At 46.5% G+C, this 15,987-nt stretch overlaps 1 protein-coding gene across 2 annotated transcripts in view; it reads right to left on the minus strand.

The window, feature by feature from the left end:
• Positions 1 to 191: 191 nt before the first annotated feature.
• The window catches only part of PPM1E (protein phosphatase, Mg2+/Mn2+ dependent 1E), a 60,731-nt gene continuing 44,935 nt past the window's right edge, over positions 192 to 15,987 (minus strand). For both annotated transcript variants that reach the window (XM_032129599.1, XM_032129600.1), the window contains exons 2-7: positions 12,618 to 12,736; positions 8,155 to 8,354; positions 6,560 to 6,748; positions 5,906 to 6,049; positions 5,549 to 5,642; positions 192 to 5,281 (exon numbers count right to left, since the gene is read on the minus strand). In XM_032129599.1, the coding sequence (XP_031985490.1) occupies positions 4,218 to 5,281; positions 5,549 to 5,642; positions 5,906 to 6,049; positions 6,560 to 6,748; positions 8,155 to 8,354; positions 12,618 to 12,736 (1,810 nt within the window). In that variant the 3' untranslated portion in view covers positions 192 to 4,217. The remainder of the gene's footprint in view (positions 5,282 to 5,548; positions 5,643 to 5,905; positions 6,050 to 6,559; positions 6,749 to 8,154; positions 8,355 to 12,617; positions 12,737 to 15,987) is intronic.

Below are 15,987 nucleotides of genomic sequence, written 5' to 3' on the forward strand. Positions count from 1 at the left end.
AACAGCCCCTCCCTTTTGGGCTGTGAAACAGCAGAGCTGGGCCACAATGGGTCCTGGGCAACCACATGGAAGCCAGAGCTCAACAGAGTAATTCCACGTCCATATCCCACAACGGAAACCCCCTTTCAGTACAGTAAAGGCACAGCTGCTCGCTGCCTTTGTTAGCTCTTAAATAACCAGGCTATCTGGAGTATGGTTTAAATTACTGTTTTATTAAGATATTGGTAAAACTCCAACAGTTTTTCCTGTGTAAACAGCTTTCATAAATAAAATATGGATGACTAATACATGGTTAGAACTAAACTCGCGGGTGAACTGTAGAACAAGATTGCAAATGGAAAAGTCCCAACACTGGTACATGATTCAGCTTGAATTTATTCACTTGATAAAGAACACGTTTCATGAACAAGGTACTACAGAAAGGTCAGCAGGAGCACCCAGGAGCTGAGACGCGCCTGGCTGGCCACGAGCAGCAGCACTCGGGGTGAGCTCAGCCACCTCCCCTGGTCTCGTCCCGAGGTGTCTTCCAGAGGGAAGGAGAGGAAAAACCGGACACGACAAGGGTTGTATGAGACCCTGACAGGTGGGGGTTGTTTTTCTTTAGCTTTAACGCTGGCAAGGGCAGTGCCATGGCTGGGGTGCCAGGGCTGGGGTGCCAGGGCTGGAGCGGGGCACGGACATTGGAATCAGAAGTCGTGTTAATGCTTCCTTATTATTGCACATGATACAAGGGTAGAAAGTTTTGTTCCTGTCGCAAAGAGGATGTGAATTAAAGAAAGATTGCCCTAAATTACAGACATGAACAAAGCTGCAGTATCCCCTTGGATGGCTTTGTTTATGTGACTAAGTGCTGAGTGACGAAATTGTGCTAAAACAGCCCCTAATTTAGACCAATCTTTCTCATTTTGCTTTATTCCTGCAGAATCTTGGGGTCGGGAGGATTTGGTGAGGAGAGAGTGGACCTGAACTACAGCAGCCATGTCTATGCACACAACTCGTTGTGCCTCATCTGCCCATGGGACAACTGACACACAGTGTTCCAAAAACAGGCGGAGTTTCTAGGATGCTGCACCACCAGCAACGTGGTGTAAGTTAAAGTCTGCTTGGCCATTGTCCTTCGGCGCCGCGGCGCCACCGAACCCAACAGCTCAGCTACGGAACGGTTCTCACTCGCCAGGACAATGGATGGCACTTCTAGGTAAAGAAAAGTTCCACACGTGCGTTTCCACCCACCTCTAGTGCAAATGGAATGGGTTAAGAGCTCCCTGCTCTGGTGCTATTCTGCTCTCTGCACCGCACACATTCCTCAGAGCTGGGACAGCACAGCGGCCCCTCCCGCACGGGAGCCCCGCGGTGCTCACAGTGAAGAGCTTCTGAGCGAGTTTTGAGCAGCTCCAGGCAAACCAGCCCTGAGCCCCTTCCTCAAAACCACCACAACTGAAACAGAACAAAAATAAAGTCATGTTGTCACTGCTACCTCCTGGTTCTGCAACCACGGTCACCGCGTCGACCGAGAGGGATGCGGGGTTGTGTGAACGCGGAAAAGGGATACTTCAGCTCTTTATTGGAAAGATTCGTTGTACAAATTTTCACCACCACTAAGATACACGATAAAAATACAAAACACAGGTCACAGACTGAATCTCAGTATCAACAGTTAATAAATACAATGAGATACTTCTCTATTAGCCTAATATTTTACACTGTCACCAGATAGACGATCAAGGTACGAGATACAGAACACTTAGATACCGTTAGAGAGGGATTATTGCTTACGTCAGCAAGCAGCAGATAAGGGCACAGGAGTTTGAACTGAAGGAACTACTTCCTATCACCAGTGGCATTAAGAGAAAACACTGCATTTCACAAGCACTGCTTTTTGTCTAGTGTGTAGAATCAAGAGCAGCATAATCAGACCAATAACCACTACTTTTAATATTATAGAACTTTAAAGGACTTACCTTACAAATGGTTCCTATCTACTCTATAAATATGCAGTTAGTGAAGAAATGAACACTTGCTCTATCTATACAATGGTTTTACCTGACCACACTGCAACTACGATGGTGGATTTTTTTTTCTCCTAGCAAGATAAATGGGATGAGTCGCAGAATTACCATTTATGAATCCACACCTAAAAAAGCTAGATCCTTCCCAAAACAGCACACATGCAGTCCAGTGCTCTTCAACTGCTCCTGCAGACTGGGAAGAAGTTTTATCATCCGTGACGGGTTTGCATTCTAATTTACTCACGTCAAGAATTGCACTTACACCACCTTTCTCTCCGGAACACGACAGTCAGCTAAAGATGGACTTTCAATGAGTCATTATTACTGTGAATAATTTAAAACAAAGGCACCACAGAGATGCCCCAGGGTTGCATATTTTACCATTTCATGGTTTCTCAAATTTCCTCGGTAAATCTGACTTGGAACAGAAGCTGCAGCTAAAGAGAACGTTGACAACAGCTAAGGCAGAATAAGATGGCAGATAAGAGCCAATGATCCCGTAAGATTAAAACAAAGTCTGAAAAAGATCAAAGGAATCTAAAGCCACACTCCAACTCCTGGTTGCTCACAAAGCCTTTTGCTGTTCATCAGATTGCTTTTAAAATAGTGCATCAAAGAGAGAAGCAGCGGAAATTGGCAGAATTCAAGCCTCGCCATCTCGTCGTGTTGAATAATTTTCTTGACTACTTAATATTAAAATACTTTGCAAATTCTAGCTAAACACTAATACTGCTATTGTTACTGCTAAAATGATATGAATTGTTCACTAAGTGCCTATGAAGACTTATTTATTCATACTCCTCCCAATGCATCCCTGTGACAAAGGGTAGTAACAGGATCTGGACTTAGTGGAGCTGATGGGAATCGGGCTCTTTATTTATGTCCCAATTAGCGGCTCCCCTGAGGGTGTGACCTCACCTCGGGAGCGGGGAGGGGCTGGTGGCCGCTGCTTATGCAAAGAAGGGCAGCTGAGTTCCTCCCTGGCCCTCCTGGACCCGGGGGAGCCAGAGCAGAGCCCTGCCCGGGCAGGGAATTCCACCCTCTCCGCTGAAGGCCCAGCACAGCCCCTGCTCTGCTGCATCCTCGGCCTTTCCATCCTCTTTGGATTGCTTCAGCATCCATCCCTGCACACCCCGAACACACCCCATGGCAGCCGTGGTGCTGCATCCTTCCTGCTGCCATTGGATGTGAAATGCTGCCTTTGCCACCTGGGAATCCTCACCAGAACCACACAGCTCATCCAACAGCTCCTGATCTCTGCTGGGACGGGTGCAGGGACAGAGGGTGGGACTGGACACCTCCACGGGTTGGGTTCTCTTAAGACCTGAGATGAAGTTAAGGTGGGAAGAGGTTGGCTCAAAGCATTAAGCACAATCATGTTCAACTCATTGAGAACAATTTCCTAAACTGAGAAATGAGAAAAATGCCACTAAAAGCACCAGAAAGATACGAAATTCCCTACACTGCACCTCCAGCCATAGGAAATAATTTTTTTTTAAAACTGCAAGAAAAATTTTCTTCATACTCCGCATTTTATATTATATGAGAAAAAAAAAAAAGGTAAATTTTGAGTCTGTACCTCGATGGGAGTCTGAGACCAGAGCAGCAGGAGCTTAGTGTGTCCATTCCTAAGGTACCTGGTAAACCCTGTATGGCTTTTAGTCATCTACCTGCAAAAGTGGATGCAATTTTCTAATTCATCTTAACGCTCACCTGGAATAAACAGAAAGCAGAACACAAAAAGAAAAACAAAAAACCGAAAAAACCCCACACCTCGACTCTATGGAAACTTCCCCCCGCTCTAAAAAAATTTGGCAGTTCTAACCCAGATCGTTCTTTGAGTATTGCTCCACAGACATTTCTCAGGCAGGTGCAACCTTCTGCGTGTTTAGGGGCCGTGCCCTGGCGTTGTCTGTCCACGTGCAGCGGCTGCTGGGCTCTCCCTGCTGGATGTGGCTGGACACTCGTGTGTGCGGGTGGTCGGGCGGCTGCGGCATTGCTCGGGGTGGCACCACCACCAAACTTTATTAGAGATTGAAACAACTACATTGGTTAATTCCTAGATCTATTTACACAGGGGTTGAGCTTGGCAGGGGACTGGAGTACAGTTCGGAAATGCCCACCTCTTTTTTTTCGCTTTCTGATGATGCCAGTTTTATTTTGGGAATGTCTACTTTGGGAGTCTGACAGGGGAACTCGAGGGGGTGGTTACATTTTACAGCATTGATGAAGGTGTGGGTCTGGTATACAACGACTTTGTCTTCGCATCAAACACTCGCTGTAAGAGTCGTGGCTGGGCAGCCTCCGCCACGGGGAGGGTCGGGCCAACGCCCTCCTGCTCCTGCGGCCCCGGGCAGGGAAGGCCAGGCTGGATCCTTCTCCCTGGGAAGGCTCGTGAGCTGAGAGCGGTGTGTGAAACTTTGGTTTGAGCCTGGCTCCTCGCCGCCTCTTCCCGTTGCAGAGCCGGAAGTGAGGGAATGCAGCTCGTTTTCCCAAGGATTTGAACAGTTCATCTTCCAGCCCAAAGAAGACGGGGGATAAACCCCTGACCCTGTAGATGCCCTGCCCTGCAGCACCCGAGCTCAGAGGGGCCTCGTCCTCCCTGGGATCGCTCTGTCCGCAGCCCGAGGACGCGCTGAGCTCTGGGGACTCGCTCTTCACCGGGGAGCTGCTGATCGAATCTGCACTCTTTGGTATGCCAGGACTAAACACTTGGACTGGTGGCAGACATTTGGCACTCTGAGGTGTACTAGTTTCTGTTTTTGTCAGGTCTAAATAGCCTTGATCATCCAAGGGGTTAACGCTGGACCCTATGCTTAAGCTAGTTCTGTCGGTGAAGGAATCCACTCGTCCTTCATAGCCTAAATCTGCAGGTGCTGAGCACTGGTGCTGGGGCCACGGCCGTTTGCAGTCTCCATGGTTCTCCTTGTCTTCCCCATTGTCTTCTTGCCCACCTTGGAAAGAGTTCTCTGTCCAGTCCGACTCCTCGCTGACCGCGACCGCCGCGTTCATGTCCCTGAGAAACACCACAATGACGGTGATGTTGTCGCTGGAGCCGGCATCCCGAGCAGATGCCACCAATTTATGTGCTACCATGCTGCTGTCACCATTATTCTCCTTCAGATGGTCAGCCACCACTTTGACTGCCTCATCGGGGTTGACTGTGTCATAGAAGCCGTCGCAGGCCAGAATGAGGTAGTCTTCAGAGCCATCCAGCACCGTGGAGGCAGAGTCTGCGTCCCCACAGATGTATGGCTTGTGCTCAGCATCCCCTGTGGAAAAGCAGCAGAGAAACACAACTGTGGGTTTGCAGCCACAGCTTCCATCAGCCCTTTATTAACTCAGTGTGGAGCCAATGACTCTTACCCCAAGTTAAAGCAATTATGTGGGAATTATTCCCTTAGACTGTAGGGGGAAAAATTGAGGTTATTGCTCATAGGTCTATCTTCAGCTGTATTTCAAATTTTGATGACTAGAAAATAAAAATTTTATAGTTAAAAAGCAAAGAAAGTCTCAAAAAGGAATGGAAGCCCACTCACCAATAGCTCTGGAGACAGAGAGGCTCCCGTTCACCCTCCAGGCTCCAAACCAGACCACGCAGCCACCCAGGGCCTCGATGCGCTTCTTCTCATCCTGAACAGCAACACAAGAGAGGTTTGGACAGAGCAGTCAGAGCTGCATCACACACTCAACTCTCCTGTAAGTACTTGGTTTTTCACAGACACAGCAGGCCCCATGAGACAAAGGATTTGCATTGTTTGGATTTACAGATCCAAACAAAGCAGGCTAAGTGGAACACACACTGCTGCTCCAAGAGATCCTGGCATGGCAGCACTCCCCCAAAGCTGGTACCTGTGGTGTCACTGCCCAGGGGTGTTTAGGGAGGCCATTCTCACCTCTCGATCTGGTTTGTGAGGTTTCATCAGTTCCACAGCTTGGCCTCTCCTCACGAGCATGACCTGGGAGTCCCCAAGCCAAGCCACATGCAGCATATTCCCTCGGATGAAAGTCACCACCCCGGTGGTTCCACAGCGCAGGCTCTGGAAAAAATACATTTCCATTTCAAAGCATTTTCTTACTTAACTCAGGGACAGAACACGTTGAAACTGCAGCACAGAGCCTATTCCCAGGGAGGAACAGGCAGTGCTTTCCCTACGGCTACGACTGCTCAATAACAGCCCCTTGGAGCCAACCTGGCTGAGCACGAATTTTCCCCATGACATCCCTGCATGGGACCCACCTGCCAGGAGCTGGGCACTGCTGGGACTGCTCTGGCTGCCTCCTGCCACTGACAGGAACACCTGTGTGTTACTGAACCCAAGGACTGAGCCTGGTCAGCAGGTGAGTGTGGGAATGGCAGCAGCATCCTTAAGAGGAGCTGGATGCTGTGAGAAACAGGAGCTGACATTTTTATGGGATGTGAAGCCATGGACAGAAAGCCACCAGTGGGGACCAGTGCATGGACAGCTCTGTGCTGACCCTGGGCTGTGCTTGGAGCCCCCCTCTGACACAGGCAGAATGTAGAGGTTAATGCTTTGGGAGCCCCTCACCTCCCTGGCTGCCTTCTGCACAAAGCGCTCGTCAGTCACGCGGAAGGCTCGGCACAGAGCCTCGGCTGGGTCATGCTGGAACATCTCCTGGTGGACCATGTTCACGTGCAGGTGGATGGAGGCATAGATGGCAGCATCCACTCCTCCATGACCATCAAACACCGCAAAATAAGCTTGTTCTTCTTGGTCCTGCCAGTGGAAACACAGGGAGGAAAAAACTCAGGGGAAAGCAATGCAAGCAGCTCACTGGATTGTCTTAAACCTTTGAACTTGGGATTTGTGGTGTCCTCATTAAATTGCAATTAGAGACAGCGTCTCCACTGGAAAAGCAAAGTACCCTGACCACCTGCACTTGCATCAATGGGAAATTTCCACCTTGTTGTTGAATTCTACCTGCAAAGTGCAAGAGATGCCCTGCCAGAATCCCCTGTGCAGTGCTCTCAGTCCTCCTTAGGTCCCATTTGTTACAGCTCAGTCACACAACTCAAATAGGAAGTGCCATTCTCATCAAATTGTGCAGGAGATTTTGTGACTGCGAAAACCACACAGAGAGAATAACATCCAATACGGTTTGCATGAAGTCTACATCATGATTGGAATCCACCGGGGATGAAATGCCAGTACAGTTAAAATGTGAAGCCAGCCAGCCTCTGCTTTCACTCTTCTTTTTTCTTAAATCTAAAACATATCATCTTAGATGCCTGTGTTTTAAAAAAACTGCATGTGCTCTCTCATCAGAAAATTGTGATTACATTCACAAATCAAATACAGCAAAATCACTCATCCTCAAGGCAGTTTTCTCAGCTTCCCCATCTCTGCTCAGAGAAACAACGCAGTACCAGGAGACAGAAACTCCTGTGCCTATTCACACACACAACACCAACCCACTGACAGAGCCAATTCAACCTTGACAGCCCGCTCAGTGACTGGAATATTTGCACATTGTAATTTTTAGGTAATGGGCTCCAACACAAATTGGAATAAGAAAGCTGACAACTGACAGGCAAAGGAAACATCTGCCTCTGTTTGCATTAATATCATTTAAAGGTAAGAATGTGGATGGGGCAGAAGATGGTTATTAAAGTGACAGGGTGTAATAAAGAAGCAATTATGCAGCAATTTAATCCTTAAGGTAAAATTCTTGCCACTTCCTTATATTTCCCATTCCTCAGTGTCCAGTTTTATATCTCAAGGGAGAGCAAGAATGAGTGTCTGACCAATGACCACATCAAGAGAGTAATGGAAGGAAAGACAGGCCCCAGTTCCACCAAACTACTCACATTGCTAGAACTCTGTGTGAGCTGCACCCCACAGTCCTGTAAGTTTTGGGTTTGGTTTGGGGTTTTTTTACTTTCTTTCCTTATTTTTGCTTTTGGCTTCTTCCTGCCAGGAGGAAGGGTTGAAAAGCAGAGCAGACCCACCCCCAGCTGCCAAGTGGCTTCAGAGATGAACTGTGAGGTGACCTGGTCAACACCAACTGCCAACCCTCCTCAGGTCCATCACCTTTCACTTCCTTTCAGTGGAAAACTGCCTGGTTTCCCAGAATGGAAACCACTGCTCATAGAATCTGTGTCTCCCACGTGCTCTGTGCTTACCTCAAGGTTGAAGAGCATGTTGAAGTCAGGGATGCAGACGTGCTTGTCCTCCATCTTCCTGCGCATGTTCTTGATGGCATGGATGGAGGTCTCGTAGTAGCGGTGGGGCTTGGGCTGCAGAGGGAAATCTTTCACCCAGTTGCTGCAGATCTCGTGCAGTTTGCTGTAAACTAAACGGGCCAACTTCACTGTCTCGATCTCTAGGGAAGGCACAAACCACAAAGCCTTGAGAATGTTATAAAGTCAGAGTTTTCTCCCTTGCATACATTATAAAGATGAAACAAAACCGTTTTAGCCAAGCAGTTGATGTCAGCAGGGAAATTCTGGGCTCTGATGCATGAAAAGAGGAAGCCAAACTCACCATAATCAGCATTCATCAGTAAGCAGCTCATTGTTTGTTTGTCTTTTTAACTTAAACATTTCCCCATGCCTTTGGGGAACTCATTTGCAGCAGCACAGAAAATGAAAGGCACGAAAAGCATTGGATCCCTCACGTGGCCCTGACAGGGACTTTGTCATGGCACAGGGTGCCACCTACAAAACCCCCCCTCCATAACAATGACACACTGGGTTTGGACCAAATTCTCTATTCTAAACACCATTGCACTGCAGAGCTGAGGCAAGACAGTGGAAAAAATCTGCAGGAATTAGTAGAGTCATTTTAAGATGTTTTGTGCACTTTCAGCAGTGCACAGGTGCCTTCTTAGCTATTTCCAGATTTCATATTATTCCCATATTCCTGACAACGGTGTGTCAGAGAAATCTGCAAGAGCAAATGAGAAAACCATAAAGGCCTCACATTTAAGAAAATGCTGAACTGTCACTCCTGAGAAATTGTCATTTTAAAACATGAAAACTCAGGCACTTGACATTTGTTCTGAAATCCAGGAGAGGAAAACAGGAAGTCAGCATCAGAGCTGAACACATCCAAATCTCTTTGTTCATGATCGCTCACCAAAGCCAGGGATCTTCAAAGCTAAACAGCAGCAATCCAGGGGTGCCAATCACTGCTGGAGGAGGAGGGGCTCACATGCAGGGAGGAGAGGGGAGAGTTACAGCATCTCTCCGTTCACAGGAATTCTGTGAAGAGCCTAAAAGCAGCGTTTACTAATTTCTGTCCTAGGTCTGCAGTGACCAAGGGGCCAAGACCCTTAGGAACAAGATACTGTCCCAGCTCTGTTGATTATGAGCTGGTTCAATCAAGAGGCATTAAGCTGGAAATACACTGGATAAATAACCGAAAGGAGTCTTGGCTCCTTGATCACACAGCTTTAAAACCAAGGGGTGGAAATCAAACCGCTGGCTCATCCCACCACTGCCACAGTGTGGGGGTTCCTCACCCCCCCTGTACTGCTCTCCCTGGTGCCACCAGAAATCTCTTTGGGTAATGTATTTAAAGAGGGAACTCATCCAGCCTGATGTGTCCAAGTGCTATTTTCCAGAGGAAAGCCCACAGATTTTGCTGTCCGATTTCTCCCCAGTGGGCAGAGGTGAAGGGAAGTGGGCACATGTCAGAGTCACGTGGCTGTGGCACCTCTGCAGGAGGATGGCAGTGAACCCAGTGGCCCTGCTGAGATCCTAACACCCTTCCCAGGGGACCCTGTGTGCTGTCAGCATCATCAGTAACTGCTCGTGAGGTTAAAACAGGAGAATAATAAAATACCACAATAAAAACCACCCCCTCACAGCTGGAAATTACTCATCAATTGTTAATGTTGCCGTGCTGAGCCAGAGCTGACTCAGCTGTCACTGCGGTTGTGTCACGGAGAATTTCATTTCCCTCCTGCTGTTCCCAAATCCCCAAGGTTGGAAGTAATGCTGAGCTGCACCACAGTGAGTGGCAAATCCAGCCCAGGCATTGCTGCTCCCAAAGATGGCAGGGCTGAACCAGGATGAAAAGAATACGGGGAATCAGATCCTGCTTTGTAGTGCCATATTTCGTGAGCTGTGTTGAAAACATGGACAGTGTGACGACAAGGGTCAGAACCAACAGCCAAGGTTTTCCTTAATCCAGGAACTCTAGATCTCTTTGGAGATCTCTAGGATCCATCTCCTAGAACCTGGAACAACTGGGTAATGGGACATTATGATTTGCTTTGTGACATCTCCTGGATATTTGATACCACCACTAGGTCACACGGTCCTGCTATCTATCCTCTTTGGTGGCTCCTTAACAATGGCAAACTTCCATGTGATTCTCTTCCTCCACAAAAAAACCCCAAACCTAAATGTCCTTAACCTGACCTTTCCAAAAAGAAATCCAATATCATTCAGTTCTCATGGAAAATCTCTTGCTCCTCTCCAGTGCAGCTGGAAGAGAAGAGTCATGGCCTGTGACTCAGATATTCAAAGACACATGGTCACCCCAGATATAACAGACCCCTATTCTTGCAATCCTATATTTGTGGACTCCAGCCAGTTCTCCTTCTTCTAAGATTTGCATTCTTCTGTCATGGAGCTTCTCATTTCCTTTCCACCAGCACACCAAGAACTCTCCTAAGTACAGGACATGATTTGTCACGTTGCAATTCTCAGAGTGAAATGTGCCACTAAGGAAATTTGAAATAGCTTTTTTTTTTATCTTCTAGCAAATTCAAACTTGAGGCAAATCAGGTAAATGTCTCCTTGTATTACACAGAGTAAAAATCTTTCTGGGTTCATAAAAAAACCTGACACAGAACTGGATATTAAAGCCAGCCAGCTAAATTCAGCTTGGTTTCACATTCTGCAGCAGCTCGAACAGCATCAGGGCACAGCGAACTCTGAGCATCAAACTTCAAGATGTAGAAATCCCATTTTCACCACCTGCCACACTTCCCTCTGCTTTCTTCCAAAGCATGAAAGTCTCCCTGTATGCTACCACTGAGGGCAGACCTCCTCTCAGCACCAGCCCAGGTTTCTCAAGGGACTCCCCTGGGAAGGTTCCCTAGGATGGAGCTGCTGCTCCCCCCGGTTTTGTTTGGGTTTTCTAGGCCAAACCTTGCACCCGTGGCTGATGAAGCACTGATGGAGCACAGGGTGCCCAGAGCAGCTGTGGCTGCCCCATCCCTGGCAGTGTCCAAGGCCAGGTTGGACGGGGCTTGGAGCAATGTGGGATAGTGGAAGGTGTCCCTGCCCATGGCAGGGGGTGGGACTTGATCTTTAATGTCCCAAACCATTCTGTCATTTCTATGACACTTGAGCTGATGTTCTGTTTTGGAAAATTATCGCTTAGATTATTTGAAATGGCAGGGTTTTTATGAAACTGTTGCTTTACTACAGGCCAGAAGATGTTCTCTCTCTTCCTCTCCCCTTAAAGCCTCACAATTTAACACTTCACATTGCATCAGCAAAGGGATATTTTATTTCCAAGTACCCTCATTATGACAATTCACCTCAACAAACTGCATCTGGAGCTCTGTGCTTAGTGCCTGCTCCAGCCTGGTCCCATCTTAATCTATGTTTGCATCTGTGTCTTACAGACTTAGATATATTTAAATGGCAATTCTGTAGGTGTGAGGGTTTTTTCCTTTCTTTTTTCCCTTTTTTTTGTTGAATTCTGTAGATATTCTGTGTGGAGGCTTAGTCAACATTTCCTTGGAGACTGTCAAATATTTATGCAAGTTTCAGAGATCTCAATTTTGAAATTAATGAAGGCTGCTCAGCCAGAACAATGACAAATCTATTCCATTTACCTGCTCAGCAGGAGGAGGCAGCAATACCTACAGAAAGGGAACTCAGAGCATGTTTTTCTGTTTCTCAGGTTTCCAAGGGCCTCTGGGGAACACAGCAGCATCTTCCTTTTTGAAGAGCCAGATTTATAGATCCTCCTTATCCCCAGAATAATTTACAGGGAGTTTTTTAATCAAAAAAGGAAGGAATGGACAAAGTGGTTTGGGGACTGTATTTTCAAGATCAAATGACAGAATTTCTGTCAATACCTTGGTCTTTGTTGTAATGAACAACCCAGCCAATTTTCAAGGTTAGTTAGGCCAGCAGAGTCCTGAAATGATTTACGGTGCATGACCTTGAGCTAGATGCTGCAAAAATCTTGTCAGCCAACACAGATAAATGAGGAAAAGGAATTTTCTTCCTTTTAATAATGAAATCTCTTTATACTACCTTTTGCTAAAACCATATAAAAAACTTACAAGCCATAGTAAAAACCACACTGACTGAAATAATTTAGAATTAAATTATCTCTTCCCACATATATTTGACTTTGCTCCAAGGATGAGGGAGGACAACTGGCACTTGCCAGCAGAACATTGTATAAAGTGCTGAGAGAGAGATTCAGGACCATCAGATACAGCCATGAAGCTGCACTTAAAAAGAGTGATTCCAAAGCTGAGAAAGCTTTGACTGAGAAATTAGACCTCCAGCTCTATCAGGAGTGGTGGAGAGCTTTCCATTAACCTTTTTACATCGACAAGGGATGTTCCTGTACCAGAAATCCTGTCCAGGTTCCTTTAGGTGGCACTTACGGATGATGCCGTCGGCGTTGTCCACGTGCTTGGGCAGGAAATGCGCCGAGAGGTCGCTCTGCAGGACTTCATCTGAAGTTGCTCTGGCTAAAGCAGAGGCCAGGAATGAAGGGCAATTACTGGAAAAGAAAAAGAGAAATCCACAAAAAGATGTTTTAGTGTGATTCAGTAAGGTAACATAAAGGTATTTTTCACCAAGGTTCTTCTTCGCCAGACAGCACCACAACCCCGCAGCAAGACCTCAAACTCTCTGATGGATTTCAGTTGCCCTCTTTCACTCCTGTGTTCCCTGTTTCTTAAGTTTTAATGTTTCAATTCATAACCTCTATTTAAATTCTTTTCAAATCTAGATTGAGCCCTCCAGAGTCTGTCACATGACTGTACATTTTTTACATATGTATGATACACTTTTAACTCAAGTCCAGTTTCTCCTAAGAATTGGAGTCAGGATTCCAGAATTCGTCAGATTTCAAAGTGTCCAAAGCCTCTCCAAGGGGCACTGAAAGTTAAGTTTAACCCATAGGGAGCTGATGTGCATAAGGTTAAAAAGCTTCCTCAGGAATGATTTCTATCCAGAGCAAAGTGGCTTTAACTCACTCTAGCTTAATTACACCTGGTATCCCCCAAGGTTAATTAATCTATAGCAAGCCAAGGCCACTTTAATATACATTCTCTCATTCAAGAGGAATTTAATACCTCTTAATTTATGTATGACTTTGCATTTCCCATTGGTCAGCCTGAATTTCTCCAGGTGTCTCCTGCTGACACAGTGTGAAACCTCCAGTTTCCACAGATATTATTGGGGTAACAATGTCTTTCCCAAGACATTCTACTGTCACAGGGTCACAGAGAGGCACAGAGCTGATTTCAGCCCAGAAACTGTCCATCAACCACAGAATTCCATGTCAGAAATCCAGGGAACAGGCAATGAACACAAACATTCCTTAACCTATTCCTTCTGTTTAACATAACGATAAATGATTGAAGGATAAGATTAGCAATAAATAGCTTTGTCCAACATTGTCATGAGACAAGCTCTGGCCCTTGAAGTCACACAGAGAGCCACTCACACCTCGTTGTGGCCCCATCCTAAGGTTTTCCCTGGAAGTCGCAGCCGGGCATTCCGCTCCAGCCTCAGCAGCGCTCAGGAAGCTCCGCTGCTGGCGGAAATCAGCTGCCTTAGGGCCGACTCGTCCCAGCAGAGCTCAACTCTGATCCAGCTTACATCCGGCAATTCCCGGTATAGGAGCGATGAGCCACAGGAAAACACACCGGGACATCCCTTGCTTCTGGCACGTGGAGGAGCTGATTTTCTGTCTTGTCTTTTCTGTCTTTATTTAGCTCAAAAAGAGCAGGTTTTTCACGCAGTGATGCTGGTTCTGCTCATGTTACAGGAGATTCCCTCCAAAAAGGCAGAAATTGCAATGTTCGGGATAGAATAATTATGCCAGCAGTTACCAGCAGGGCACCCGCAGGAATCTGAGCTTGTTTCCAGTCCAAGGCTTCCCCTGAGCAGCTCAGTGCTGAAACTCTTTAGAAAAACCAAACTTGTTTTGTGTCACTTACAAACAACCCCTCAGGAACATCCACTGGGCAAAGAGGGAGCCTGGTTAAGAACTGGGGCAACAACAGCGCCTAAAATAGAGACTCAGCATCTGAACAGCAGAGAAAAAAAATATCCCTAACACGAGGAACTCTGCCTGGGAGGGGGGACAGCAATGTCTTTCGATACCCAGAGCCATGAACACTTGTATCTGAAATTTGAGATACTATTTTAACTGCAGTGACCGATGACACAACTGAAAGGTGCATTTACAGGGGGTGTAGCCGGTCAGAGTATTTTCCCCACCAGCTCCATGTGCTATTCACGTGTCCTCACAGCCAGAGCCAGCAGTTCCACACAGCAGCTCTTTATCCAGCCAAAGAGTGCATTTCCATTACAATGCTAAACCTACACAAAAAGCCGCTAAAGATGTTATTAGATAAATTAGAGGATTTTAAGTACATCCTTCCTGATTCTCTGGCAGCGTAGGTGTGTTTAGACCACCCACAGTTGCATTGCAGCAATCCTGAAATAACTCTAGGAAGGTATTAAATCAAGCCTAAAAGTGCTCTGCTTCCATTAATTAAGTTTGAGAAAACCAGTCTGAGGTGGGTTTAACTCAGCCCACATATTATTATGTTACCAGCTTAACACACAACTCCTCTCCATCCTGATAGCATTAAAGTGGGGAGGACTTTCCAAACGCCTTCCCTGAGCTATTCCTCTGTGCTCTGAATCTAATACAAACTCTCCTACTGAAAAAAAAAGAGATGGCAAATTTTAAATTCTTATTGCATGGGAGTTCACCACGGGGGTTTGAGCAACTGATCAATTTCGAGGGGAAAGGCAGAGAAAATAAATCAGCTGAAGGCTTTCCTTCTATGTCTGGCCACTCTCTGTCCTAATAATAGCAGCTGCTGGCCAAAGAATTAATTGCCCTTGACATTTGTTGATCACAAAGCTTCTTATGCAGCTGTTCCAGGGCTGTGCCATGTGAGCAGGGAAGTGACCACACGCAGACAGATGACTTCCTCTTCCTGATTAGCACCACTCAACATTTACTTCTCTCACTTGGCTCCTCAGAGCACTTTTAGTCGAATTACTTTTTCCCTTCAAGGAACAGCAGATTGCACTGGAGGTTTAAAATAGCTGTTGAAGGCAAACTACTCTAAGGACACTTCATTACTGCTACACCAAGACAAATGAAGAGACAGCTCTGGATCTCTGTTTCCATCACCAAAGTGAGCACTCAGGTGAGCAGCTACAGCATCCCACAAAACAGCAATCCAAGGAGGGCAGTTCTCCCCTCTCCTCACAAAACCCAGAAAGTATCACCAGGATCCATGGGGACAGGGAGGAGCTTCCACCCTGGGATTACCTGCTGGCTACTGAAAATAAATTCTTCTGCCACATTCTAGATGCTCAAATGTTAATAGTCATGAAGTTTGAAACTGGGAGGGCTCTGTCTTGTTTAGCAGAGAGCTGAGAGCTAAATGCCTTTGTCTATTCATAGCTGTGCCACTAACTCAGCAGCTGACCTTGGACGAGTCACTTCACCACTCAGACCTTCATTCCTCATCTGCAAACAAGGGATGAGAATGTCATTCCCTCGGCGAGAGGAGAAGGAGGAGGAAGGCTGTAGAAGGCCTAAATCTGTGTTTGTGATGTATTCTGGAATTTCTTGATAAGAGCACAACTGAAGGGAAAAACACAAAGACAAGAGTGGGAGATATTTTCAATCTATAGAAGATTTATACTTTCATACTTTTGATAGCCTTCCTAGCTTTTTCTCACTCTTTTCTCATACACTGCCAGAAGAGCTAAGTG

This window comes from Corvus moneduloides, chromosome 20 (assembly GCF_009650955.1).
Source record: "Corvus moneduloides isolate bCorMon1 chromosome 20, bCorMon1.pri, whole genome shotgun sequence".
NCBI lineage: Eukaryota > Metazoa > Chordata > Aves > Passeriformes > Corvidae > Corvus > Corvus moneduloides.